The sequence below is a fragment of the Brachyhypopomus gauderio genome, chromosome 3, assembly GCF_052324685.1.
Source record: "Brachyhypopomus gauderio isolate BG-103 chromosome 3, BGAUD_0.2, whole genome shotgun sequence".
In the NCBI taxonomy this organism is placed as follows: Eukaryota; Metazoa; Chordata; class Actinopteri; order Gymnotiformes; family Hypopomidae; genus Brachyhypopomus; species Brachyhypopomus gauderio.
Window position 1 is genome coordinate 33226343 of NC_135213.1, and position 25989 is coordinate 33252331.

At 41.3% G+C, this 25989-nt stretch overlaps 3 protein-coding genes across 3 annotated transcripts; all 3 read right to left on the reverse strand.

Moving 5' to 3' along the window:
* Nucleotides 1-660: 660 nt before the first annotated feature.
* Nucleotides 661-3140, reverse strand: polr2g (RNA polymerase II subunit G). Its single transcript, XM_076997716.1, has 8 exons — nt 2993-3140; nt 2605-2714; nt 2362-2521; nt 2192-2242; nt 1844-1909; nt 1653-1724; nt 1486-1519; nt 661-1279 (listed from the first exon to the last, which is right to left on the reverse strand). Exons 1-8 carry the CDS (start codon nt 3002-3004, stop codon nt 1266-1268), a joined length of 519 nt encoding a protein of 172 aa, XP_076853831.1. The 5' UTR covers nt 3005-3140; the 3' UTR covers nt 661-1265.
* Nucleotides 3141-5762: 2622 nt separating this feature from the next.
* Nucleotides 5763-9809, reverse strand: LOC143509641 (arrestin domain-containing protein 2-like). Its single transcript, XM_076998492.1, has 4 exons — nt 9759-9809; nt 6817-6913; nt 6439-6695; nt 5763-6059 (listed from the first exon to the last, which is right to left on the reverse strand). The coding sequence occupies exons 1-4, from the start codon at nt 9807-9809 to the stop codon at nt 5763-5765; spliced, it is 702 nt and encodes a 233-aa protein (XP_076854607.1).
* A 5714-nt stretch (nt 9810-15523) lies between these two features.
* LOC143509219 (uncharacterized) lies at nt 15524-19631 on the reverse strand. The gene is made up of 3 exons (XM_076997713.1): nt 19104-19631; nt 17403-18454; nt 15524-16831 (listed from the first exon to the last, which is right to left on the reverse strand). Exons 1-2 carry the CDS (start codon nt 19549-19551, stop codon nt 17448-17450), a joined length of 1455 nt encoding a protein of 484 aa, XP_076853828.1. The 5' UTR covers nt 19552-19631; the 3' UTR covers nt 15524-16831; nt 17403-17447.
* Nucleotides 19632-25989: the final 6358 nt, after the last annotated feature.

A 25989-nucleotide genomic window follows, 5' to 3' on the forward strand; every position in this document is an offset into this window, starting at 1 on the left:
ATACACCTTTATACATCTGTCTTGTCGCATTATAAACAGTTTAATGAAATAATGTACCATGGGTTTTATTGATTGGGTAATAACATGATTATATTGTGTCTTTTAATACTTCAGCTAATTTTCATTGATCTTTCAGCTGACAAAGTACAAGCCTGTAACCCCCTTAGATAAACGAGCTTCCCACAGATCAAACAGCTCAGGGCAGTAAGAAGTGTGCTAGACTATATTTAGTACTTTAAGATTTATTATGGCTGCAAGATGGATGCCCCCTCTTGCAGGTCATTATGAATATTCACTTCTGCATAGAGCAAACATGGCACAATAAATATTCAGGTTATGAGATGGTAATTAAATAGGCTGGATTTGTAGTGCATGCAACTCTTCCAGTGGAAGTGTTTGGAGTGCAAGCTAATGGGCAAAACGGAAGCTAATGGACTTTCTGAATATTCCAAAAGTGAGTTAAATGTATTTATCTGCTAATGCATTAGTTAGTTATTAAGGATTTAGGTCTGCATGTTGTTGGAACTGAGCTGGCAGTATAGCCATTTTTAATACTTACATGGTAAAAAATGATCCAATAATTGATTTGCTAATCAAAGGGTTTGTTTGTGGAATCATGGCACACATTGCCAGGTAAGTATCAGCAATGCTGATGCAGTCTGCTGCTCACTGTTGGATTTATTTCCACATTTAGTAGGAAAGCAGTAATCAACATGGTTCACCGTTTTGCAAAAAGTGTGTATGCAATAAAACTGAATATAAACAACACTACACTTCCTTTTACAAGATTTAATTAATAAAAATATATACACAACAAAATCAGCAATTTCGAATGTACTACTCTTTACAGAAAAATAGGAAAAAACTGGATATGTAAATACAAAGAGACACATGACTGGATTAGGAAGAATAATCAAGTCAATTTGGTGCTGCAGATACTGAGCCATATGAACACCACAGCAAACCTGCAATCTACCTGGACCTTTACACCAAAAAACAATTATTTAAACTAAATATTATTAAGTATGTTAGTCATCAAATAAAAGACTTTGTAGCATCTCTTCTTGTGTAAATAATTTAGAAAATCCTCATGTTGACCAGTCAAAAAGAACCACACTAAAAACACTTCTGTGTCTATAAGGTCTGAAAAACTGCAATAAAATATCACATTCTAAAGAAAATACAATAAAACAAATATTCTATTCTAGTAATGGCAAAACTCCATGTACAAACAAGTGGGTGCAGCACCATCTTTGGCAGAGGGATCAACTAACAAGACCTGGAAAGACAGACAAGAGCCATTTTCTAACGTTTACAAAAATGTTGAACAAAACAGACTTCCCCTCTAAATGCATATTTCCATAGGTTTATCAAATAGAAAGGAAGATTCACAGTGCAAGATAACTTTTTACACACTAGTTGAAATCATTTTGTCCCCTTCCAATAAGCACTTACAAAATCAGAAATATTGCCAACAATACTCACCCAGGTAGTCATCCATGAGAGATCCAATAGCAAACTAGTAAGAAATATTTCAGAATTACAAATGATGATTTTGCAAATGAAAGCATTTTAAATAATCATTTAACAATTCTCTTTGGGAACTGACGTGTTACCAAAAAACAAATAAACAAAAACAACAACAAACTTACAATATCATTCTTGTCTACTCTTGTACCCACAATCTTCAACCGAATTTCATCATCTTGCTGGATAACAATATCCTATAAAGAAGTCATGAATTATGCAGCATTTTAGAATATTCAAAGTAATCAAAACAACAAAAAGAATAAACTCTTCACCATGGAAGACACAGTCCTGAATAAGACTGCCTGCAACTCACCTCATCCACCGTCTTGTAGCAGGGGGGGTTGGAGTTTGGGTCAAACTCCATCTCTGAGGGTATAGACTAGCCACATAAGAGTAATGAAAACGATCAAAACTATTATCAAAGATAGATTATGTGCAGCGTGACAGAATATATGTGGTTCCCTTGGAAAAAGATTTTATTAATGGAATAAACAGTGGCTTTAAAACAAATACAGCATATTAAATGCAGACATGGGTTTTAACCTTACACTTGAGCAAAACATACCCAACAATGAATTTTAATGATTTTTTGTGATGTTTATATATGAAGTAAATGACTCAACTGTGAAAATATACTCTCTCAACCAATCAGATTACTTACATGCCGTGAGATAAAACAAGACATTGGGCCAATTTCTGTAAACAACCCAACCTGTAAAAGACAATTACAAGTAGCAAAATTACAATTACAAGTAGCAAAAAGCAGAAAAAAGCGTAAAGTAGTCTAAGAATAAGTGGAAAAGGGAATGAATGGAGGAATAATTTTCGTACCTTGTTAACCTGAGTGACAACTGCATCCACCACCTCTCCTTTGAAAGGTCTGAACACGATGGCCTTGTATTTGACAGGGTACAAGACAAACCCTCTGCCAGGCTGTATAACACCAGCCCCGATGTTATCAATTGTGGTCACGGCGATGACAAATCCATATCTAGAAACAGACGGGTCACAGGTAAGTCACAGTGTTATGACAGTTACGTTTGTTAATGAAGATTACCCTCCAACGCCACTTACTTTCCTGTACACGTGCCTTCCACTTCTGTGAAGAGCTTCTGTTTAACCGTGTTCAAAAGGTTTGGGCCAAAGTACCGAGGGTGAAGGAGAATCTCGTGTTCCAGGGAGATCTATCAAACCCAAGTTAGACAGACCCAAGTTAGACAGACCCTGGTTAGGAAATGGAGCTTAATCTACAGCGCACTTATTTATTAACATAGTTAACCAGCCAGATGTTCACAGCCTCCTAAACTACGGAAAACTGCCAGATGCTCGGCTAGTTTGTTAGCAATACAGCACTGCAAACACACAAACTCACTGGTACGCCAGTGTGGTCTGTTATCCCCTAAACCATTTCGCTAGCTGTGTAAAAACCTGTATGAATTCAGTCAACGAATATGTAACTCACATGATAAAACATCACTTAAATCGCACCGTTACACCGAGTGTTGAAAATAAAACGTATAGAGCTACACGTTCCGGTACCCAGAAAGGCGAATCCACATGTACTTCCGGGTTAATGTGCTTTCAATTTAAGAGTGTTCAAAGTAGTATTATTGTCAGATTTGTAAGGATTATTGAAATCAAATAATAAAACGTCAGACCACCGTAATAAAATTCAATTTCCTCCAAAACTATTTGACAAGGACTCAAATATAATTTATTCAATTGCATGCTGCCTAAATTGTATTTTAGGGCAAAAACAATTCCATTCTATGTATCACTCAGTATTTAATACATTTGGTCCATGCATGTGCAGTGCATATTCCATCAACTGTTTTTATATTTTTTACATCTGTTACAACAGACTCTGAAATGGATGTAGAAGTCAGACCACAAGTCACTGTTCTCAATACCCACATGAAAGCCAGACTTCCAGCAGCTTGCAAATGTAGCTCTTCCCAAATATGCACTAGTAGGTGTACACTTGTAGTGTAGCTGGTTTGTTCAGTACAATATGCAGTGTTTTGTGGACCTTTTAGAGTGCATGCTACAGATGTATATTACTGAAAATTATAACACTACAAAATGGCCGACACTACATTGGCAGTATTTATTAGCAGTATTATTATTATTATTATTATTATTATTATTATTATTATTATTATTAGCAGTATTTCATTATTCTGTCCAACTAACTTCCACAAATCAATTTGTGTAAATTTTGAGAGATTTGACATGAATTCCTCCAGTGACCTCGATGATGACCCTTCCTAAGATGAAGTCCCAGCTTGAGCAAACATGAATATTGCTGTCATCAAAACAGTCATAGCTTAAAATGAAGCTCTTGACCTAGAAACATTGAACGTACAAAGCATTTAAATAGAGAGTGCCATAGGCACATTTGTCATAGAGCCATCATGGACAAAAGGAAAAATCACTTTGTGATTTCTTTGATTACCAATTTGAGCCCAGTTTCCCAAACAAAATAATAAAATAATCTAACATATATGCATATATACATATACTTCAAGTAGCATTCAACCCCCTGCAGATTTTGCAGGTTTTGCTTGTGACATTTGGACTGTAGATCAGCCTGAATGTATGAAATGGTCAGAATGGTCAAAGCTGACCCAAGGACAACATGGAGAGAGCTCCGGGAAGATGTCATGGCCATGGGGACATTAGTTTCAATCAGTACCATAAGTAACAAACTCCACTGCAGTGGTCTCCGTTCCAGGTGAGAACGTAAGGTACCTCTACTTTCAAAGTGTCACGTCAAGGCTCCTCTACAGTTTGTTCATGATCACTTGGACTCTGAGGCAAACTGGTTCAAGGTTCTCTGGTCTGATAAGGCCAAGATCGAGGTCTTTGGTGCCAACCACACCCAGGACATTTGGCAACAGGATGGCACTGCATTAGACCCCAAGAATACCATCACTACAGTCAAGCGTGGTAGTGGCAGCATCATGCTGTGGGGCTGCTTCTCAGCCAAGGGGCTTGGCCATCTGGTCTGCATCCATGGGAATATGGATAACACAGCCTACCTAGAGATTTAGACCAAGAATTTAATTGAACAACTTATATTTTTGGTTTGTAATATTTAGGCATCTGTTAATAAATGCTGCTCAAAGTTTGAAGGTTCTAACTTATTTGCAACTTGTTAAATTAGCTAAATCTGCAGGGGGCTGAATACTACTTGAAGGCATTGTATGTTACAGTCACATGGTAAATGTCTCATCTTACAGGATATTGTGAAATTACTTCTACATTGAGTAAACACAACTGTTGTGTTGTGGTTTGTGGGCGAACACGCCTTGAGGGCATTGTGGTTAAAAAAGAAAAGGTGTGCCGCAACATAATCTCAGGTGTGATTAATCTCCCAATATCCCACAACAGGCACGATAAGGGGAAGCAGCAAGAACACAAAAGGCAACAGTGGAACAGGCACAATATGTAACAGTTACCCAGACGGGGACAGAGACAGGTAGGAAAATAAGGCGAGAGCCTGGCCGCCACACAAGGGTACCCATTGATCCATGGGGGGCGCTGACCCGCCTTGAGCAAGCAGTGCTTCCCTGGGATCACCTTCAGGTCTGGGGTGGTTCACGCTGTCTGCTGGGTGGCAATCATCGGCCTCTTGGAGCTGAGGATGGCGGGCGGTGGTGGCAACATCCCAGGCCCATAGCAGCATGCACTGGCCCGGGAGCAGCAGTGGTGCCTGGAGCACTACACATCGTCTCTGGGGCGGCACCTTAGAATTGGCTCGAAACTCATTTTCTATTGGTTGTGGACTCGGAAGACAGAACCCCCGCATTCTGCCATGTTTGAAAACGCTGGGAGGCTGGTGGGGTGGGTGTGGCTTGGTCCCAGAGGCGGTTTCTGAGCTCTGTGTCAGTCCGGAATCAGTGACCAGTGGAGATTGCAGAGGAACGCCTTCATCTAAGCCCCTCCCACACATGTAAATGTGTTCCAAAACTCAGAAGCAAAAAACGAAGCAGAAGCAGAGAGATTCCAGAAGCAAAAGACAAAAACAATGGAACCAAAAACTTGTCAAAATGCAAACGAAAATAAGTTTCAAATAACCAATTATATTTTTAAAATATACATTTGATTTTTTTTTTCTGTTTTGCATTCATAACATATACTTTCTGCTCTTGATGCTAAGAATTTTGCCTGCAGATTTACTTTTGCTTCTGTGGAACTTTTGAAACAAAAATCACTCCATAGGGCCGGCCCTACAGATAGGTGCTCGAGTAGGAAGAAGGTGGTGCTTCTGGATTGGCTAGCTGTGGAGGCACAGGTGAAGGATGCATATTGGGGTACTGCCCTGGGGCGGGTCCATAAGCAGCACCAGGGGGACCGCGCCAAAATGCCGGATGGGGTGGAACATTGCTCCATCCTGCTGTACCAGGTTTCCCAAAGGCCCGAAAGCCTTGTTGACTAGGCAGTGGAGGAAGAAACAGGCCTGCAGGCAAAATGACCACTGGCAACTTGATCTCTGGGTCACTTGCGCAGGGAACATCCAGATATACCTGAGAAAAATCAGCTGGTTATTACAGCAAATTAGTACAACAAACATGCTAGTTTTAAGGAAAATCTTAATTTCTAAGATTATTCAATGCTGCAATTTTATATAGCAGACCACAACTTGAATTTCTTCATTATATAGGTATTAATGAATGTACATTATAACATACTATAAAACAACAGGGTAAAAAATTAAAGCATGTACTTTTTCAATATACACAACTATTTCAAACATTTGTCCTTGGCAGTTAACATATCTGTAAAGATTACAGGAAGTTCAGTAATTTGGGCAACATGGGTACATGGGTAACCAAGTGAATTACCCCCCCCCCCCCCCCTTAAACTTCAGGTGTAACAGATGGAGAAGGAACTGGCTATTGGTACCTTTAATACATATTCCACTTTGATAAAGCAACAATTTAGAATGGAGACTTGCACATTAGTTGGGAGAGTGAGCAGGGTGGTGACTGTTTGCTTTGATCTAGAAGGAATGGGATCCCCAACTACTTTGAATATTTTGCAGGTGTGATATTGACAGTGACCCTTTGCACAGAAGGTCTGTATTAGCTCAAGACTGTACTTCAGCTTGAGGTCGCGAGATGAAGAGTTATCAACGTCAGTGGAAACTTTGATGATCTCCCCTTCCGGAAAGAAAGGATCAAGAAATAGTCAGAAACTCCAGCCAATGTGTTGAAACAGACTGAATGGTGGTTTGGTGGTGCAGACGAGTTGCACACCATTTGTGAAATGATGTGCACTGACCTTGCATATAACCCATTTTATCTATTGTTGCTCTAATTGAGGCACTTCCTGAGGTGAAGAGTTTCATCTTTTTGACAGTTGCACCACTCTGTGGGATCTGCATGTAGAAGAACACAACAGAACTAAAATAACAGAGAGGACTGCTCAAATGAAACACATGTAGAAATGATGTAGAAATTTAGTGCATTAAAATGACAAAATGATTGTAGCTTGATCTAAATATTTCAGAAAAAAAATCATGAAATCTCATTTAAAAACATTTCATAACATGTGAGTTATCTAATCTAGATTAGATCCACATCCAACTCCCACAAAACCTGACTTTCCTGTCTCAGCATTGTAGGGGTTTCACCTACTAATCCTTTAAAGTAGATATAATTTGTTTTACCTTAATTATTAATCAGTCTCATTAATTTTAGAATCAGTCTCATATTCTAATTATACCAGAACCACAAGTTTAGTTATCAACTAAAGGTAATGAATGGTTTGGTATCTGAAGGATTTAACAATGAATTCTTTGGAGGTTTTGGCAACAACCACTTTTGAATGACATCAACACAGACAATTTGGTGAAAATAAATGATACATTTATTTAAAACCAACTATTCTAAAACACAAAGAGCATCAACATGGATCAGTATATTTACAGTGAAGACTCAGCATGTAGTGTGTGTGTGTGTGTGTGTGTGTGTGTAAAAAAAAGGGGAGGAGTAAGTGTGCGCGCTTGTGCGCGTGTGAGGAGGCGGAGTTGTAATCTCAGTTCTCCTATGGAGAACAAAGCAACTAAAATGGCGCCGACTTTAAACAGTAGAGCAGCGCGACTATGTTAATGAGCTCAGCTGGTTTATTCCAACGTGGTCAGAACAAAGAGTAATGGCGCTGGCTTACTAACTAAAAATTAATGTGGTGTGTCTGAAAATGGGGAAGACTACAAGTTGTTCATTAATTAGATAAATAAAAACATGGACTTTGTGTGTACAAATCAATGAGGATTATGAAAATAAAGTTAAACACATTCAGAATGTATTTACAGAAAACTTAGTTAACTCTGTAGTTCAAATAACTATGCCCTTTGATGAACTATGCCCAGCGGTAAGAGTCTCACGTGTTGAGGATTTGGGGTTTTGTCGTCCTCCCTGAATTCTCCTGGAATTGGGAGGGAATTTCCACCGCAGGCTCCTCGTTGATTAAACGACGTCGTCCAGGTGTGCTGGGGAATCGTCCAGGAACGCGAGTCTCGTTCACGGTTTAACAACAGGGAGTTGATCGCCTTTGTTTCAGTCCGTGTGGCCGCGTTAACAAGCTTGATTGAAATCGTTCGGTGAATCTGTTGTCGCGGTAACGTTGATCGGTTGCTGGTTAGATTACACCGTAACTCGGGCTCGTTAATGAAGTAATACGACTTTCAGCTGTTTGCTGTTAGTCGTTGCAAAGTTCGCGTGTTCTCAAAGAAAAACCGGAGAGAGAGAGAAATGACGGAGCCTCTCTTTAATAGGTCTAACCTCGGTGTCAGTCAAACCAGAGAGAGAGGGAGATATTACGGAGCCTCTCTTTAATAGGTCTAACCTATGTGTCGGTCAAACCAGAGAGAGAGAGATGAATGGCTGTTCAGGGTATTTAAACACCTGAACTGTAGACACACCCTTACTTCCGTCAAAGCAAGCTTGTTCAATGTGTTGCCAGTGGTACTGCCACCTGCTGGTTTAGCATGGTACCTACATTCCCCCCTTGGTCTTCAGACTGGGGCTGATGTCACAGTCCTGAAGAGCACAAAAGGTTATCCATGCAGTCCATGTTCCCTGTAGCATCCACTGGGAGGTGATCAATTCCATGAGTCAAGTTGTCCATCCTGCTTATAGCATGATCCATGAGATGGCTGGGATATGCTGTAGAGACACATCTGGGCAACAAGTTCACTACTGGGCAGTTCTTGAACAGTAACTAAGGTTAACCAAATCACGAAAAACAATGAAAGAATAATGCATGGCTTAGATTTCTCTTGGCTTTATACAAAGAAAAGGTCACATGCAGGGTTAAATGCCTTTGATGGAGGAGAGGAAGTACATCAGGCATGGAGAAAGGTGTGGAGTTAGCACATGTTGGTGTTAGTCTGTTGGCTGGAACAAACCTAACAATGTTTAAAGTGAAGGATCTCGTTGGACCACGAAGGACATTTGGGTTAATGTCTAGTTAGTGTGGTTCCTTGTGGGATCTAAAGGTAATTGTAAATTGTAAAATGTAAATGGGGGTTTAACTGAGATGTAATGCCTCATCCTATCTTGTGACAGTGAAGTATTTAAACAACCAAAATACATTTCTAATGCTGCTATTGCTAAGTGTAGACTTGAGCATCAGGAGCTGTCATCATGCACTAACATCTCTAGTGGTCCTGAGGAATAGTTATGCAATTTATGCCAGACTTATTCGCCAAGTCTGCATCACAGTGGTAGCGGATGTGCTTTCCTATATTCTGTGCACATTTGAGAAACGGTTTCACTAGTCTTGTTAGACAAAGCTGGACTGCCATATAGCGTCTCAAAAGCGAATAGCTCTTGCTATGCTGGTAGAGAAGAAAATACAAGATGTGTGAGGGGTAAAATGTAGTATAGCAGTTAGGAGGTAACGCCGGGTACACCCCCCTTAGTAAAGAACCTATTGCAAAAGTACAGAACTGTGAGCGGAGATGATGCCAGGAACATCTCCCTTTAAAAGATCAGAGATCTGGAAACATAGCTACATGTTTACAGGCTGAAGGTTTACATGTAACTTCGTATAAAGTCAGTTCTACCTCCCCCCTGGCTCAGGCTGGAGGTCCACTGACTGACCCTTATCTATGGCTGTCCCCCCTTCCACTGGTTCTGCCTCTCTTTCCACCTCTTGGCTCTGTCCCTGTGGCGAGAGTAGTGAGAGGGGCCTGCAGAAAGAACAGTGTCTGAATTTACAGGGAAATCATAGGGAGGATCTTGGAGCTCTTTGGAGTCTCCTCCAGGCATACTGGGCTGCACAACAGTCTCCCAAACTGTCTGCGTGGTCTTTCTGATCTCACACATCGACAGGTCACCTTGGCGTGCTAAAAGTGAGACATGGGTTCTCACACAAGGGTGGAGATTGTGCAAAAATAGGGATTTGAAGGTTCGGTCTTCTGTGAGACCGGGTCCATTTCTTCCCTGGAAAAATGTTTGTTTCAAGCGATTAAAGTAATCCCTGGGATGCTCTGAACGCTTGTGCTTAATTTTAATGGCTGACATGAATGCTGACGCTTCGTCAAAATAAGCGGAATACTCCTCAGCGAGGGCTTTGCATAGCTGAGTGTAACTGTCCCTAATGGAAAACGGCTGTGACTCTATGAACGTGTGAACTGATCTAGAGGTGGTTTTCCAAATTAGCTTCACTTTCTCTCGTTCTGTTGCATAGGGCAAGTCCGAGAGGCTACACTCAATTTCTTGGAGGTAGTCTTCAACATGGTAGTTTGACCTTGCTGGGTCGAATGGCTCCATGTCCTTGGCTAGTGAATCTAGTAACTTTAAACGAGGGAAATGTTCAAGGACATGTTTATTAGAATAGGAAGGTGGACCTTCCCTGTCCAAGTGTTGTAACTCTTGGTCAATATGATGCCTACTGCCTCCTGTCTCTCTGTGCCTAGGTGGCAGTAATGAGCCTTTATGCATCTCAAGTTGAGAAATATCTGTATTTCTCCTTGAGGAAAAAGCTGTAGCATGTACGTCACTGTGCCAGCCTGTGCGTGGGTCAGTGGAATGATGCTCAGCGTTTAGGTAAGGACTGTTATCTGCTCTACCTGGTGAGACATCCCTTGTCTGTACGTTCTGCCAGTGGTGTACATCAGCATGCCTTCTGCCGTCCTGCTCTGTGTCTATAGGGGGCAACAGTGAGCCTTTGTGCATCTCAAGTTGGGAAATTTCTGCACTTCCTCTTGAGGAAATAGCTGGAGCATGTACATCACTGTGCCAGCCTGTGCGTGGGTCAGTGGAATGATGCTCAGCGTTCATACAAGGCTTCTTAACTGTGGTACCTAATGAGATGTCCCTGGTCTGGACATCACACAGAGGATAATGGTCACCAGCATGCTTTCTACCTTCCTGGTCTCTGTCCATAGGGGGCAACAGTGAGCCTTTGCGCATCTCAAGTTGAGAAATATCTGCATTTCTCCTTGAGGAAGAAGCTGGAACATGTACGTCACTGCGCCAGCCTGTGCGTGGGTCAGTGGAATGATGCTCAGCATTTAAGTAAGGCTTCCTAGCTGTTGTACCTGAGGGGTTGTCCCTGGTTTGGACATCATGCAGAGAATAAGGAGGGCCAAAAGACATAGCAGGATTAGTATTACTCTCTTTGTTACTCAAGAGTAAGGGGGCAGAAGCTAGGGACGAGTAAGAGGGCTCTGCTGACTTGTAGCAAGAGGATGCAGACAGGGCATCTGCTCTTGGAGGGTGATTCTCCACAGAGGCTTCACTTTGAGCTTCAGAAGCTGAACCGTCAGTAGTATCATATGGATACTCTGAGGAAGAACTAGTTGCATCTAATCTAAGACTCATGGGGACTGGAGCCGGGGCCTTAGGATGTATGACAGGTGCATCATCACCTGTGGAGTGCTGACTATATGGGCTTTCTACTGTAACTAATAAAGAAGGTCTAGAGGTGCCAGATCTAGTTGCAAGGAAATCTTGCGCACTCGCACGAGCAAGCTCACTCTCCCTTTGGAGGCGGGCAGTTTCTGTTAAGCCCGTGTGACGTTCACTTACGGTGAGCACGTCATTCAGCGCATGAGTGGTCAGTTGGAGGTTGTGGCGAAGGCTCTCAACCTCAGAACTGAGCTTAGCAGTGTCCTGTTTGAGGAGTCTATTTTCCTTGCGTAGTGCCTCTACTTCTAAGCGAGCCTGCTGCTGACATAGAAGGAACATTTTAAAAACTACATCTGGAACGGTAGGGGTCTCCTCAAAGGAGTCCTTTAGAGGTTTGTCAACTTCCTTTCTACCTTGTTCAAGCATCTGAAGGAGCTGAACAACCAGAGATGGACAAGTATTCTGCTTTAGAAAAGCCATGGTTAGTCTAAATGTACTTATAGACTAGCTCAAAAAAAAGGGACAAAATCAAGTCAGCTTCAGTACAATCTGGCTTAGTTAATGTGCCGCTATCCTGTGTCTGGCGAGTGTGGGCAGGTAAAAGGGTAATACCTAGATAGGCAAGCCAAATTGAAACTGGGGTAAAAATAATTGTGCAAAAGATGATTATGGTACCGGCAACTAAACACTAGCACACTGGATAAAAGACTGCAACAGTGAAGTCTGATAACTGTGCTAAATAATTATCCTGATACTTCTGCAGTACAGGGGAAATCAGTGGGATGCCACACAAATTAAAGCAACTGAATTACTATTGAAGTAATCAGAAGTTAAATGAGTAAAATAAATATACTGATCTTCAGTTGATTGCTCAATGAATGTGAATAGTAACCAAATGGTAAACAAATTAGAACAAGATATCACCAAACTAAAGTTACCAAGAATTAGCTTTCCTCTATAGGAAGACTTAGGAAGCGCTCTGGCGCCCTCTTCTGGCGAATTTGGAGATGGTCCTATTCTAATGGCTTGAAAGCCTATGATATGAAATTATGGTTGATATCAAACAAATATGGTTGAGCCAGAAATCCCCCTCACACGGGGCACCAATTATGTAGGGGTTTCACCTACTAATCCTTTAAAGTAGATATAATTTGTTTTACCTTAATTATTAATCAGTCTCATTAATTTTAGAATCAGTCTCATATTCTAATTATACCAGAACCACAAGTTTAGTTATCAACTAAAGGTAATGAATGGTTTGGTATCTGAAGGATTTAACAATGAATTCTTTGGAGGTTTTGGCAACAACCACTTTTGAATGACATCAACACAGACAATTTGGTGAAAATAAATGATACATTTATTTAAAACCAACTATTCTAAAACACAAAGAGCATCAACATGGATCAGTATATTTACAGTGAAGACTCAGCATGTAGTGTGTGTGTGTGTGTGTGTGTAAAAAAAAGGGGAGGAGTAAGTGTGCGCGCTTGTGCGCGTGTGAGGAGGCGGAGTTGTAATCTCAGTTCTCCTATGGAGAACAAAGCAACTAAAATGGCGCCGACTTTAAACAGTAGAGCAGCGCGACTATGTTAATGAGCTCAGCTGGTTTATTCCAACGTGGTCAGAACAAAGAGTAATGGCGCTGGCTTACTAACTAAAAATTAATGTGGTGTGTCTGAAAATGGGGAAGACTACAAGTTGTTCATTAATTAGATAAATAAAAACATGGACTTTGTGTGTACAAATCAATGAGGATTATGAAAATAAAGTTAAACACATTCAGAATGTATTTACAGAAAACTTAGTTAACTCTGTAGTTCAAATAACTATGCCCTTTGATGAACTATGCCCAGCGGTAAGAGTCTCACGTGTTGAGGATTTGGGGTTTTGTCGTCCTCCCTGAATTCTCCTGGAATTGGGAGGGAATTTCCACCGCAGGCTCCTCGTTGATTAAACGACGTCGTCCAGGTGTGCTGGGGAATCGTCCAGGAATGCGAGTCTCGTTCACGGTTTAACAACAGGGAGTTGATCGCCTTTGTTTCAGTCCGTGTGGCCGCGTTAACAAGCTTGATTGAAATCGTTCGGTGAATCTGTTGTCGCGGTAACGTTGATCGGTTGCTGGTTAGATTACACCGTAACTCGGGCTCGTTAATGAAGTAATACGACTTTCAGCTGTTTGCTGTTAGTCGTTGCAAAGTTCGCGTGTTCTCAAAGAAAAACCGGAGAGAGAGAGAAATGACGTAGCCTCTCATTAATAGGTCTAACCTCGGTGTCAGTCAAACCAGAGAGAGAGGGAGATATTACGGAGCCTCTCTTTAATAGGTCTAACCTATGTGTCGGTCAAACCAGAGAGAGAGAGATGAATGGCTGTTCAGGGTATTTAAACACCTGAACTGTAGACACACCCTTACTTCCGTCAAAGCAAGCTTGTTCAATGTGTTGCCAGTGGTACTGCCACCTGCTGGTTTAGCATGGTACCTACAGCATGCAGAGCTGATGCCACGTCCAGCTCCTCCCTGGTCCCGCCTAGCTTTCCCCGTTCCCTTGGTTTCCCCTCTGTCTGCCACGCCCATGTCCTCAGTGTTCCCACCTGCGTCTCGTTTCACCTTCATGTTTCTGTTCATTTAAACCCCTCTGTTCTACCCCTTGTCATAGGCCTTTTTCACGCAAGGAGGAGGGGTCAAGTTCCGGGCGAGGTGATGTGTAAACCTATTTCCGGTTAGCAGCACCGCTACGAGAATGGATGCGTTTTATTACTCTGCATCTTTGGCTGACCTTCCGCGCTTTAGGCAGGACGATGTTGCCAGAACCGTGGAGGAGCTATCGAGGACCAAACGAGCGAAACTCGATAAAGGATACAAGTTTTTTTTCGAGCAGTTTATTTTTGATTATGAAGGTAAATGGATCCGGTTCTGTAGTTTAGTTTAGCCAAGTTAACTAGCTAGCATCCCTAGCTAGCGTCTTAGCTCCGTGCTCACTCAACATTCTATCATTTATGCCTTCATCAAACTGTTTCTTATTTATAAATAAAGCATTTAAATTGTACTATTATAAGTGCCTGCATTATTGTGTCTTATGATTTTGTGTGTTCAGTGTCCAATGTTGTAGATAAGGAGATCCGTGTAAGGGCTCGGTGCTACCGGTCCTTAAAAAAAAGCGAGGAACCACACAAGCTAGAGGTCAAAGCTCACGGATACAGCACTGCAGTCCGCTAACCCATTTTAATTTCCCCAAATAGATTTACTAGTTATTATTACAACCTGATGCTCTGTTAAGTTTTTTTGTACCTCTCCCACACACCTTTCTAACAGCCACTTACCGTTACAGATGTTTCCTAGTGCCAGTCTTGAGGGACACACGCGTAGATGAATGGAAAGTAGCTAGTGTTTTTGAAAAATACACGTATGAAGTAGGGGACTAAGCTAAATAAAGTGAAATTTAAATGGATGCGGACTACAGTTGTTTCTAAATGTTCTGGGGTATATTTTAGTAGAAGTATTTTGCTAGACTACATCTCACTTATTAAACTATGATACTAAACTACACCCCATGCTTTTGTTCTGCTGTTGCAGTTCTTTGTTTGTTCAGTTCAGCAGTAAACACTATTCTTCATCTTATTTTACTTTAACAAAGAGGTAAGGTTTACCTAAGGCGAAGGATAGGGTTCCTAGTGCATGTGACCCACAAACCCAAAAGCAGTTATTTTAAATGAACAGAGCTCTTTCCCTCCTAATCACTAATTAGTAGATATACAATTTAGGATATGCTTAGTGAAGTATATTCCACCAGTTATGTATTTAACTGGTTCCATTGTATTCAAAGAGCTAAAAACATGTAAAATCTGTGCCAGGATTTGCAGATCATATACACTGAGTCCCACTGTTTGTTTCCAAATGGCAGTGGACTACATGTATAAAATCATAAAGTTATTCTGAATCCATTACATTCCTGGCTTAACACCACTACAGATATCTCTGGTTACTGAACAGAGAACACACCTCAAATGGCACATGTGTACATGTGCAGCCGGTAAAGGTCTGTGTAACCACACAGTGGCACTGCTATACCAGACTGCCCACTACAGTACAATGGGAACCAAGGATGTCCCCATCCCAGTTGCATGCACAAGCAAGCCTCAAACTTGGCACAGACCTCGCACTCAGGTAAATAATAGCTTATTATTTCCTGTTAGTAATGGCTGAAATGATTACATTTGCCCAATAGCCTTAAATGAATATTTAAAAGAAGCATGGATTTATTTTAGGGTATCCAACCTGAACCTGTAGATCAGCTCTGCGTAAGAAAACCAAAATCATCTGGCAGCAGTGGAATTAAATCAACACTTTACAAAGCATACACAGGTGAGACACACAAATTAAATGCAACACCAATGTATGTCATATGGTGTCTAATCAACACAAACTACCAGAATAGCACCCATTCTAAAGCCTGTTTGGACAAAACAAAATTGCTTTATCTCAGAATACTGTAGGAGAATGAAGGTGGGCTATTCACCAAAACGATCATGTTTTACTACAGAAAAAGTCAATTTCACACCTCCTTTCTCCTTTATGTCCATTTTATAGGTGTTTATCTAGGTTGACAATTATTTACATGTAAAATTGGACATACAACATAAAATCAAAACATTAAAAAAAAAAATGCACACATTACAAAACATTAAAAGAGCCTTTTTTTCAGGGCCACTTCCTGATGACACCGTAATGGCATCTGCACATGCCTTGCGGGGTTTAGACCCACAACCCCTTGTCTGTCAGGTTCTTTCGGGGATGAATGAGATGACACTGGTAGAATCAAAATTTGGACTGGTGCCACGTGGGTGTGTTTTGTCCTACCAGTGTCCACCAGATAAAACTGTCGACATCAGCACACACGTTCCAGGTCCTGTGTTCCCAGATCTGCCACTGCAAAATTACAGGCTATCACAAAATGTACATTTTGTCCCCAATGTCCACCACTTTTACCACCTGCAAAGTCTTCAGGTATCAAGGGAACTGTCCATTTCAATTGAAAAGGAAACAAGGGAACAGAGCAAATGCAAGCTGTGGAATCTAATGCGCCACCCACGTCTCACTGCCAGTCGCTTTCATGAAGCTGCGCATGTCCGTGGAGACTCGTCTGCCCAGGCTCTGTCTTTGCGCATCATGAAAGGAGTGTGCCAAACTGAATCTATGAAGCGTGGACTTGAACTTGAGCCTGAGGTCTTGACAAGGTACGCTGAGAGCTTCAAGGTCAATGTGTTGCCCTGTGGTTTGGTGGTCCATTCTGATGCTCCCCATCTTGGTGCCAGTCCTGATGGCAAAGTGGTTGACCCGACGGAAAACCCACCATTTGGAATAGTGGAAGTGAAGTGCCCCAATGTCGACTCGATCACCCAGGTTCACCATGTTCGACTTGCTGATGGAAAAGCACACCTGAAAAAGTCACACAAATACTACAGTCAAGTTCAAGGTCAGTTAGCAATCACTGGCCTGGCTTGGTGTGACTTCATCACTGACACAAACAATGACTTTACTGTGGAGAGAATCTGGAGAGATGAGGCATTCATTGGACAACTGAAAGAGAAACTGGACCTGTTCTATTACAATGTATATATTGAGGCCTATCTTTCCAAATAATTCTTTTTTGCACAAATATTATCCCTCTGAACATTTATACAGAAGCAAAAACATCCAAACCTGTTGAAATTATTAAAAATCTGTTACTACTTGTAAATTGCAAAATTGTTAGTTTTAGTTCCTAGTTTTAAAGCACTATGTTGTGTTGGTTTCATGTTTAGCTAAAAGTCTCTTACATCTCAGGAATGTCTTAATACTTTTATGCATTTTTGTACATAGTAAATTTTTTGGATTGCCAATGTGTATAAAATGTGCTACAGAAATAAATTAGCCTAGCCTTTCCTCTTAGAATAAATGGTGCAGAATTAATAAAGGCTGTTAATATCAATGCTTATTTATTTAAACACACACACACACACACACTTACTTTCTTGTCTGACGTAGACTGACAAAAGGCTGCTTGGTGTTTCAGTCAGTGTTGTTCAAGTTCCATGGGTCCTTGGTAGATCACCAGCAGACAGCAGTTGACCCATATTTGATTTATGCTGCCTGCTAGGGTGAGAGGAATTACAGAGTCAAATATATGAAATTCTTTCACTCTGCGAATGACTCTTTCTACCAGAATCCTCAACCGTGCAATGGCTTGAGTTTGTTCTGTCTCTTCCTTTGTAAACTGAGCCTTGTGTTTGAAAGGTGGAATAATAAGTTTTGCTCCAGCAACAGACAACAAGTTCTCAATAAGAAAACCTTTGTCTGCCATGACTTCATCCCCTTCCTCCAACAAGTCAATAATACCAGACAACCGAGTGATCTCCTTGTCTGAGATAGCACCGGTGAAAAGCCTGGAGACAAACGTGACGACACCACTTGGAGAAACCCCAATGAGACCCTTGAAGGTTGTATGAGACTTGTACGTGGAGAAAGTCTCACAGTGTAAAGTGATTGCATTTGGTGACTCACAACGCAGCTCAGTACAGTCCAGAATCACTCGGACATTCGGGCAATATTTTTGAAACTTTGAGGGAAGGTGTCTCCTCACTTGTTCCCGTGTCATCCATATTGGAACTGAACCAAGGACTGCATATAGGTAGTTGGCCCATGTAATGATCACCCTGCTGACACTTGAAAGGCTCACTTCAAACATGTCAGCCAAAACTTTCTCCTTTAAACCCACTGCAGTGCGAAGGGAATACATGAAGAACTCGTCAATCAGCTGTAGCTTGCGAGATGGACTTGGCGTTGCGTTCGCAGCGGCCTCTTTTCCCATTTTTTGTGCTTTGCTCCAGTAGACGAGTCTGCTTGCTGATGGCTCAATAGACCTCCAAAAAACAATGAAGTGCTGCTCAGAAGGGAATTTGGTGTAATATTTAAAATTGTCATCAGAAACACAAAATCTGCTGAACTGTGTCCTGATAACTGTCAACCTCTCAAGCTGCTCCTCGAGAGCTTTGATTTTTCCAAGCAACTCCTCAACAGCTCCTGTTAATCAAAACAGAAACAAATTCAATCAAAACATTATTTTCAGATTGATCATAACATGATTCACTACAAACTGACACTACAAAGTTTTATACCAAAAGTAACCCCTAGTAAAACCCTAACAAATTAACTGGAAAAAAAATAATGTAATGTCCAGCACAAACATGAGTAGTAGACAGATTAAACAGTTACTTTGTAAATCTTTGTATTTCAACTAATACCAACTGTCTTGTTGCTACGTTTTGTTCAGAATAAAAAAAGCTATCTTTCTATATTTAACCAATTTGCAGCAGAACCATCCTTATACGCTATCTTAGTCAGAAAACTGCCGTTTAACAAGGAAAACAAACATGCAAGCATTTACAGTTTCAGTTGCCATGGTCCTGGAGGTCCATTGCCCATTAGATTTTAGTACTTTCATTGATTTAACACACTAACTCAATAATAGGCTGTAAATCAGCTGATTACTTAAAATTGGGTGTGTTGGCAGGACCATGGTTGAAAAACACTGCGCTATAAAATCGTTCCACTTTGAACAATAACCTAAATAAACTAAGGAAATACAACGTTATCACAACTTGCATTCTGATTCAGCTATCATTATAACAGCGGTTCTGTCTAAAATGGATAATAGCTAGCTGCTACTCACCGGGAGGCGGCCGAGTCACGTACTCGTGGTCCCACACAGCGGCGCTCACCTCTCCCTCAACCTCCATCTCACAGACAGCCCGCTCCACCATCGCGCCCTCCTCGTCCAATGGAGCAGAATCTCCGAGGCGGGATTTCACTCTGCTGTACACAGACTGCCTCGCTGGCCGAGTCCAGCTGAAACGACGCGGTATAGCACCTTTCTTCAGCCACGTTTTGCCCTTTGCCGTAACGTAGATGTCTTGTGGCTCAAAATGTGCGCTACACACGTGCGTGCTGTTCCTAATTACCTGGAAATTCGGCCCCTCACTCCTTCTAATGGCTATCAACCACTTTTTTCTGAGTTCCTCGTCAGCTGGGAACGAGTGGAAACTCAAATAAGGCTGTTTTTGCTTGGAATTAGAGCACAGCGGTACGCTGCAAAAACACTTGCTAGTCACTTGCGCCATGGCAGAAGTACGAACGCTCCAAACGGAAATGATTTTACACAGAACTGTCTAGACCGGAAATGTCGACCCCGGAAGCGAGAGAAAGGCCTATTGGTCATTGTACATGAGTCACGTAGGGGTACGCCCCCTCCCTTAGCTGTCACTCCGGTGTCCCTGTTCCTCGTGTCTGTGTTGTTCCTTACCCGTTGTTCCCACCCTGCTTGTCTGTTTCTATGGTTTCCCCTTGTGCTCCCATAGTCAGTTATCGGTTGTTTTGTTCCTGTTGTTCACCTGCGCCTCTAGTGACCTTGTGCTCTCTGTTATATCGTGAACGTTTGTGAGTTTTGTTTCTTGTTCAGTCGTGTCTTTCTGTCTAGTGTTCTTCCCATTGCCTTGTGAGTTCACCGTGTGTTGCCATGCCTGTTTATCTGTGTTATTCCGATTGCCCCCCCCTGTTATGACCCGTGATTGCTTAGACGACTACGATTATGGAATTCCCTCTAAAAAATCTCGCTCTTCTAAGCATTTGTGTCCGCCTCCATGCTCCGCAGCACGGGCTGCGTTACACTCCCTTTGCCGGCCTGCTCTTTTGTGGTCTCTGGTTATAGATTATTCCTGATTTATGTTCCTGGTTTATTTCTCAAATGCTTCACTTAATTATGTTTTCATTCTGTTGCCCCTCTGCTCCGCTCCGTGTCTGTCTTGTTTATCAATTGTACTGCTGTTAGTTTCCATGTCGGCCATGTTGTACTCTGGTTGTGTTTCTCTATAGTTTAGTTTGCTTAGTTTTTTATGTTTTACCTTGTGGTCGGTCCTCTCTCTGTCTGTGTGTCTGTCCTCTCTCTCTGTTGTTTAATGGTTCTCCCTTTTGTTTCTTCGTCGTACGTTGCTTTATGATCCTGTACCCGTATTCCCTATTTAGTTGTCTCGTATTCTCGTTTATCTATAGTATCTTTTCCGTATTCAGTGTAGTCCCTATCTGCCTTATGTTTCCTTTTTATCAGATCTTCATCAACTTGTGTTTGTCACTCCTGCCTTCGACAAGCGTTACAGCTGAATTGCATAGGATTCAGGATTGCTGAGGTAAAGTTATTTCCATCACATTAATATTCACTGAAATAACAAGGTTACAAGCAGCACGGCGATAGCAGTACTGAGTTATCTAATCTAGGTGGCAGTACTGAGCTGTGGCTGCTACAATTCCAACCACTGCTGATTAGGGGAACAAATGAGAAGGGCACATATTCACATTTACGGCATTTGGCAGACGCCCTTATCCAGAGCGACTTACATTTTTATCTCATTTTTTATACAAGTGAGCAATTGAGGGTTAAGGGCCTTGCTCAGGGGCACCTCAGTCATGGCCTCAGGTCTGGGAATCGAACCCACGACCACCAGGCCATGACTGCATGACATATACATTTTTCACATGGAAACAAAACACAAGTTGAGACAATTTAAATTTGATGCCAACACCATGAAACCTATTTCCATTTTCATAGAGTGACTGTAAATAAATGGTGTAAACAATAAAATGGACTACACTTACAATTTTTTTTCCTGTAAAAAAAAAAGCTGTTATTGCGTTGCATATTTAAATCCTACTTTAGGAGATGAGTTGACGCTGTCACATAACACGCCCAAACGTAGCAAACGTACATATGGCAATGGAACGCACATAAAATCATTTGAAGATTAATTTTGTAAGTTTTTGTTTGTTTGTTTACATACAATATATTGCTTACTTTTTTTGGATGGGTCCTGGATGAAAAACTGTGTAAGATTGTATCTTTCACAAGCACTGTATATTACCCAATCACTCTCACCTGATGACTCGCGCCAACAAACGTTTGCTTCCCCTTTAAACTTTATAAGAAAACGGTCAACTGCGACTTCTTTAAATACTTCTAAGTTAACTTGACCATTAATAATGTCGCCGCTTGTAAACGTGTTGTTCTCATTAACGGGATTGTAGTTCAAAGACAGCCCTTTGATTGTTCCTGACATTTTTGTTGTTATTTTTAACGCTTCACCTAGATAGCGTTAGGACATGCATGCGCTGTACGCTCGGTTCTACGCTGTGGTAGATAAATGTTAACACGTCAAAACACCTGAACAAAACTCCCCACACAAGAGAGAGAGTGTTACTACTTGTTTTATGCCCAGTAGCATTGCGCATGTGCGGTATTAACCCGCACGTATAGTGCTGGTCCAACTGCTTCAAAAGTGTGCGCCCTGAGAAGTGCGGGGTAAATTTTGTTCTGAGAAATAAAAAATGTAAAATACTGATTTTGTAATAATATTGTTATTACAAAAATTATAAAGTAAATAAAATAAATTATTTAAACAGCATCAAAGTCTACTGAAAAAACTCAGTGATGTAAATGATTTATTTCCTTTTAATAGCACATACATACGTTTTTTATTGCTTTATTTTGTATATTAAAAAGTTGAGAGCTGTATCTTCTTGGGATTGTTACTTACCTGTTGGGATTTAAACCCAAACAAGTTAACAGAACTCAAAAACATTAAGGCAATCAGTTGTATAAACAATATACAATATGTAAATAAACAAATAAATCAGTACTATTTTTTTGTTTATAATCTTAAATGTCAGAAGTATAGTTTTTAAGTGTGTACTACTTAAATTACTTATTAAAACTTATTTTGAATGTGTTATTCTAACTTCAACATATTTTTAATGTGGTATAAAGTACTGGTCTGCTGGCAGATTGATAACTGGAAACAAGATCTCTGGGTCCCTGGCATAAGGGATATTCAAATAAACCTTTAAACAAAAGAAATAAATAATGAACACTGTAACCTGATGTTAGAGGATCAGTGTGGATGCTGGTAAGATCAAGTAAAGTAAACCAGACACCAGCACTTTAACTCTGTATTTGAGACGTCCAATACTGAAAATATGTCTAAACGAGTAATAAATAGTGATTCAAAACGTTGACATGCATTAAAAATAGGTTCAATTTTATTACTGAATTTATATTTAACCAACACAATGAATGCAGGAGATGATGACAGCAATCGACTAATGAAATTTTCAATGTAACAAGCCACAAAATGTCAACCAAAATCACTATGTTGTGAATTCACAAAATGATGTGTCTCACACCTAGCCTCATTTAGGGGGGCCTTAAGGGGGGCCAAGGATGTTGTGACAGGGGCACTGGCCCCCCACCCTCCCCACCAGAAGCCTTTGTGGAGCATCCCCTCATCAGACCCCTGCTGCAAATGACAGTGAGAGATGACATAAGCCACATAAGCACTCGGGCAGGGCTCTCAAGTCTCACGCATTGAGCGTGTGACACACGCATTTGACCGTCTTCACACGCTCACACGCCACACTTCCGATCTCACACGGCGAGAAAAAAAAATGTATTTTATTTACCTCCAATCCATATCTATGTCGCCCTCCACTGGCGATCGATCGCGATATACAAACCCCCCCCCCCCCGCTCAACAACTTACGTTCGCCACCCTCCGTCAACCCGTCAACAACTCTCACACTCTGACATGAATCCAAAACTGCACTCGGGCATCACTTAAGTTAAAAACAGAACATTTATAAGAATTCAGAATTGCTCAGAAAGCGTTCAGAATCACTTATGCTTGGCATTGGTTTACTATCTCTTCACAGACTGGCTGTTTTAAAGACGAAATATAGGCGGTGCAAAGGGATAGAATAGTAAGACTAACTGAGGTAATTTAGCATTAGTATTCGTTTGCCTAAATGGCTGTCCGCCTTTCTCAGTGTAAGTTTCAAGCTACTCCTGCGGCTCTCTGTGGTCTCGATATGGCTTTAAATTATGGCAAAATGTTCAGTGGAGTGCTGTGACATACAGAGAAACTGAACCGTGCTTGGAGTCATGGAGTAATGGCAGATCAGCATTCCTACATACTAAAATATATTTATCAATGGATGGAGTAACTACATACTTATTTTGAGTTTTTAACAGAAAGACAATGAATGAAAAAATATATATAAAATATATACAGTGGGGAAATTAAGTATTTAGTCAGTCACCAATTGTGCAAGTTCTCCCACTTAAAAAGATGAGAGGCCGGTAATTGACATCATAGGTAGACCTCAACTATGAGAGACAAAATGTGAAAAAAATATTGAGAAAATCATTTTGTCTGACTTTTAAATAATTTATTTGCAAATAATGGTGTAAAATAAGTATTTGGTCAATAACAAAAGTTCATCTCAATACTTTGCCAACAGAGGATATACAACAATGACAGAGGTCAAACATTTTCTGTAAGTCTTCGCAAGGTTGGCACACACTGTTGCTGGTATGTTGGCCCATTCCTCCATGCAGATCTCCTCTAGAGCAGTGATGTTTTGGGGCTGTCGGCGGGCAACACGGACTTTTAACTCCCTCCACGGACGTAGTTTTGGGGGGGGGACGGGGGGGACATGTCCCCCCCACTTTTTCAAAAGCCGGTTTTGGTCCCCCCCCAGTTTTTACAGTTAAAACCAAATATTTAAGTAGCGACGAAGTCATGTCCCCCCCACTTTTTAACGGTTAAAAAAACAATATCCAAATAGCGACAAATCTAGCACTAGGATCATGCAGCTCCGAGCTCCCCCCCCCCCCCCCCCGCTCAACAATTTTTGTTCACAGCGCTCAACAATTTTCATTCAACCCCCCCCCCCCCCCCCCCCCCCCCGCTCAACAGTTCGCCACCCCAGGTTGTGTCCCCCCCACTTATGAAATCAAAACTACGTCCATGATTGTTGCCCTGGCAGTGTGCTTGGGATCATTGTCATGCTGAAAGACCCAGCCACGTTTCCTCTTCATTGCCCTTGCTGATGGAAGGAGGTTTGCACCCAAAATCTCACAATACATGGCCCCATTCATTCTTTCATGTACACGGACCAGTCGTCCTGGTCCCTTTGCAGAGAAACAGCCCCAAAGCATGATGTTGCCACCCCCATGCTTGACAGTTGGTATGGTGTTCTTTGGATGCTACTCAGCATTCACTGTCCTCCAAACACGACGAGTTGTGTTTTTACCAAATAGTTCTACTTTGGTTTCATCTGACCATATGACATTCTCCCAATACTCTTCAGGAACATCCAAATGCTCTCTAGCAAACTTCAGACGTGCCTGGATATGAACTGGCTTAAGCAGGGGGACACTGCTGATGTGTTGCTGATGGTAGCCTTTGTAACGTTGGTCCCAGCTTTCTGCAGGTCATTCACTAGATCCCCCCTTGTGGTTCTGGGATTTTTCCTCACTGTTCTTGTGATCATTTTGACCCCACGGGCTGAGATCTTGCGTGGAGCCCCAGATCGAGGGAGATTAGTAGTGGTCTTTAGGTCTTCCATTTTCTGATTATTGCTCCCACAGTAGATTTCTTCACACCAAGCTGCATGCCTATTGCAGATTCAGTCTTCCCAGCCTGGTGCAGGTCTACAATTCGGTTTCTGGTGTCCTCCGACAGCTCATTCGTCTTCACCATAGTGGAGTTTGGAGTGTGACTGTTTGAGGTTGTGGGCAGGTGTCTTTTATACTGTTAACGACTTCAAACAGGTGCCATTAATTTTTTTTTTTAACAAATGAACAATTAATAAATGTGAAAACAAGCAAAGTCCACATAATCATAATTTCATTGTTTAATAATATTAGTCAAATTAATCATTCTTATAATAACAACACACGACACCTATCACCCGCGCGCCAACCCACCCTCCCCCGCGCGCTCTGCGCACCTCGTTACTGTTTCTCTGTACACCACAGAATGAGTGACATCTCCCTGTAAAGACGTCAGAGTGAGTGACATCTCCCTGTAAAGGCAGAAGTCCTCTGGTGCCCAGGGTAGTAAAAGGAGAAAAGTGGAGGAAGAAAGGCGGCAAAAAACAGGTAATATAATGGTAATATGTGGTGAATTAACACTATACCATTGGCGAAGCGTCAGGGACTTCAATGCCTTCTCTGAAGGTTAATTGATCTTAAAAAGGATGCTTTATCTATTATATGTAATATATGTTAATAACGCTTCACCAATAATTTGTATTTTTCCTATAAATCGGCTTTCAAATCCACTTTTCGTACTTGTGCTTGAAAAAAAACCTCAGCGGTGAAATAAAAAATCAACCAATCAGAATATTTCACACCGTTGTTTCTAGGTAAAAGAGAGAAAGGCCCTTTTACATTGAGAGCTTTTATTATAGATTGGCAGTTTTATCAACCAATCATATTATCGAATTAGAATCGTGGGGGCGTGCTCCAATGGTCTCTCATTTTTATTTGAAACACATCCAAAATGTTGCCAATCTGTAGCTGTTGTGTTTTTCTTTGAAACCAACTCGCTTGACTCACAACTAACACCCAATCGTCATTGTGGCTTTTTCCCCTCTGTATGATCTTAGTGAAAACCGCCACTGTCATCATACTGCCCAATCCTAGTAGGTGCTATGATTAGCTTAGCTTA

Excerpts from the sequence above, each read along its gene's own strand:
- LOC143509219 (XM_076997713.1), bottom strand. The coding sequence starts at position 19,551 with ATGGCGCAAGTGACTAGCAAGTGTTTTTGCAGCGTACCGCTGTGCTCT. Across the intron at positions 18,455-19,103 it reads CGTGACTCGGCCGCCTCCCG|GAGCTGTTGAGGAGTTGCTT; the intron begins GTGAGTAGCAGC and ends TTTGATTAACAG.
- polr2g (XM_076997716.1), bottom strand. Across the intron at positions 2,522-2,604 it reads GAAGGCACGTGTACAGGAAA|ATATGGATTTGTCATCGCCG; the intron begins GTAAGTGGCGTT and ends GTCTGTTTCTAG. Across the intron at positions 1,520-1,652 it reads GAGTAGACAAGAATGATATT|TTTGCTATTGGATCTCTCAT; the intron begins GTAAGTTTGTTG and ends ATTTCTTACTAG.
- LOC143509641 (XM_076998492.1), bottom strand. The coding sequence starts at position 9,809 with ATGCCTGGAGGAGACTCCAAAGAGCTCCAAGATCCTCCCTATGATTTC. Across the intron at positions 6,914-9,758 it reads ATCCTCCCTATGATTTCCCT|ATCCCACAGAGTGGTGCAAC; the intron begins GTAAATTCAGAC and ends TTCTACATGCAG. Across the intron at positions 6,060-6,438 it reads AAGTGGAATATGTATTAAAG|GTATATCTGGATGTTCCCTG; the intron begins GTACCAATAGCC and ends GATTTTTCTCAG.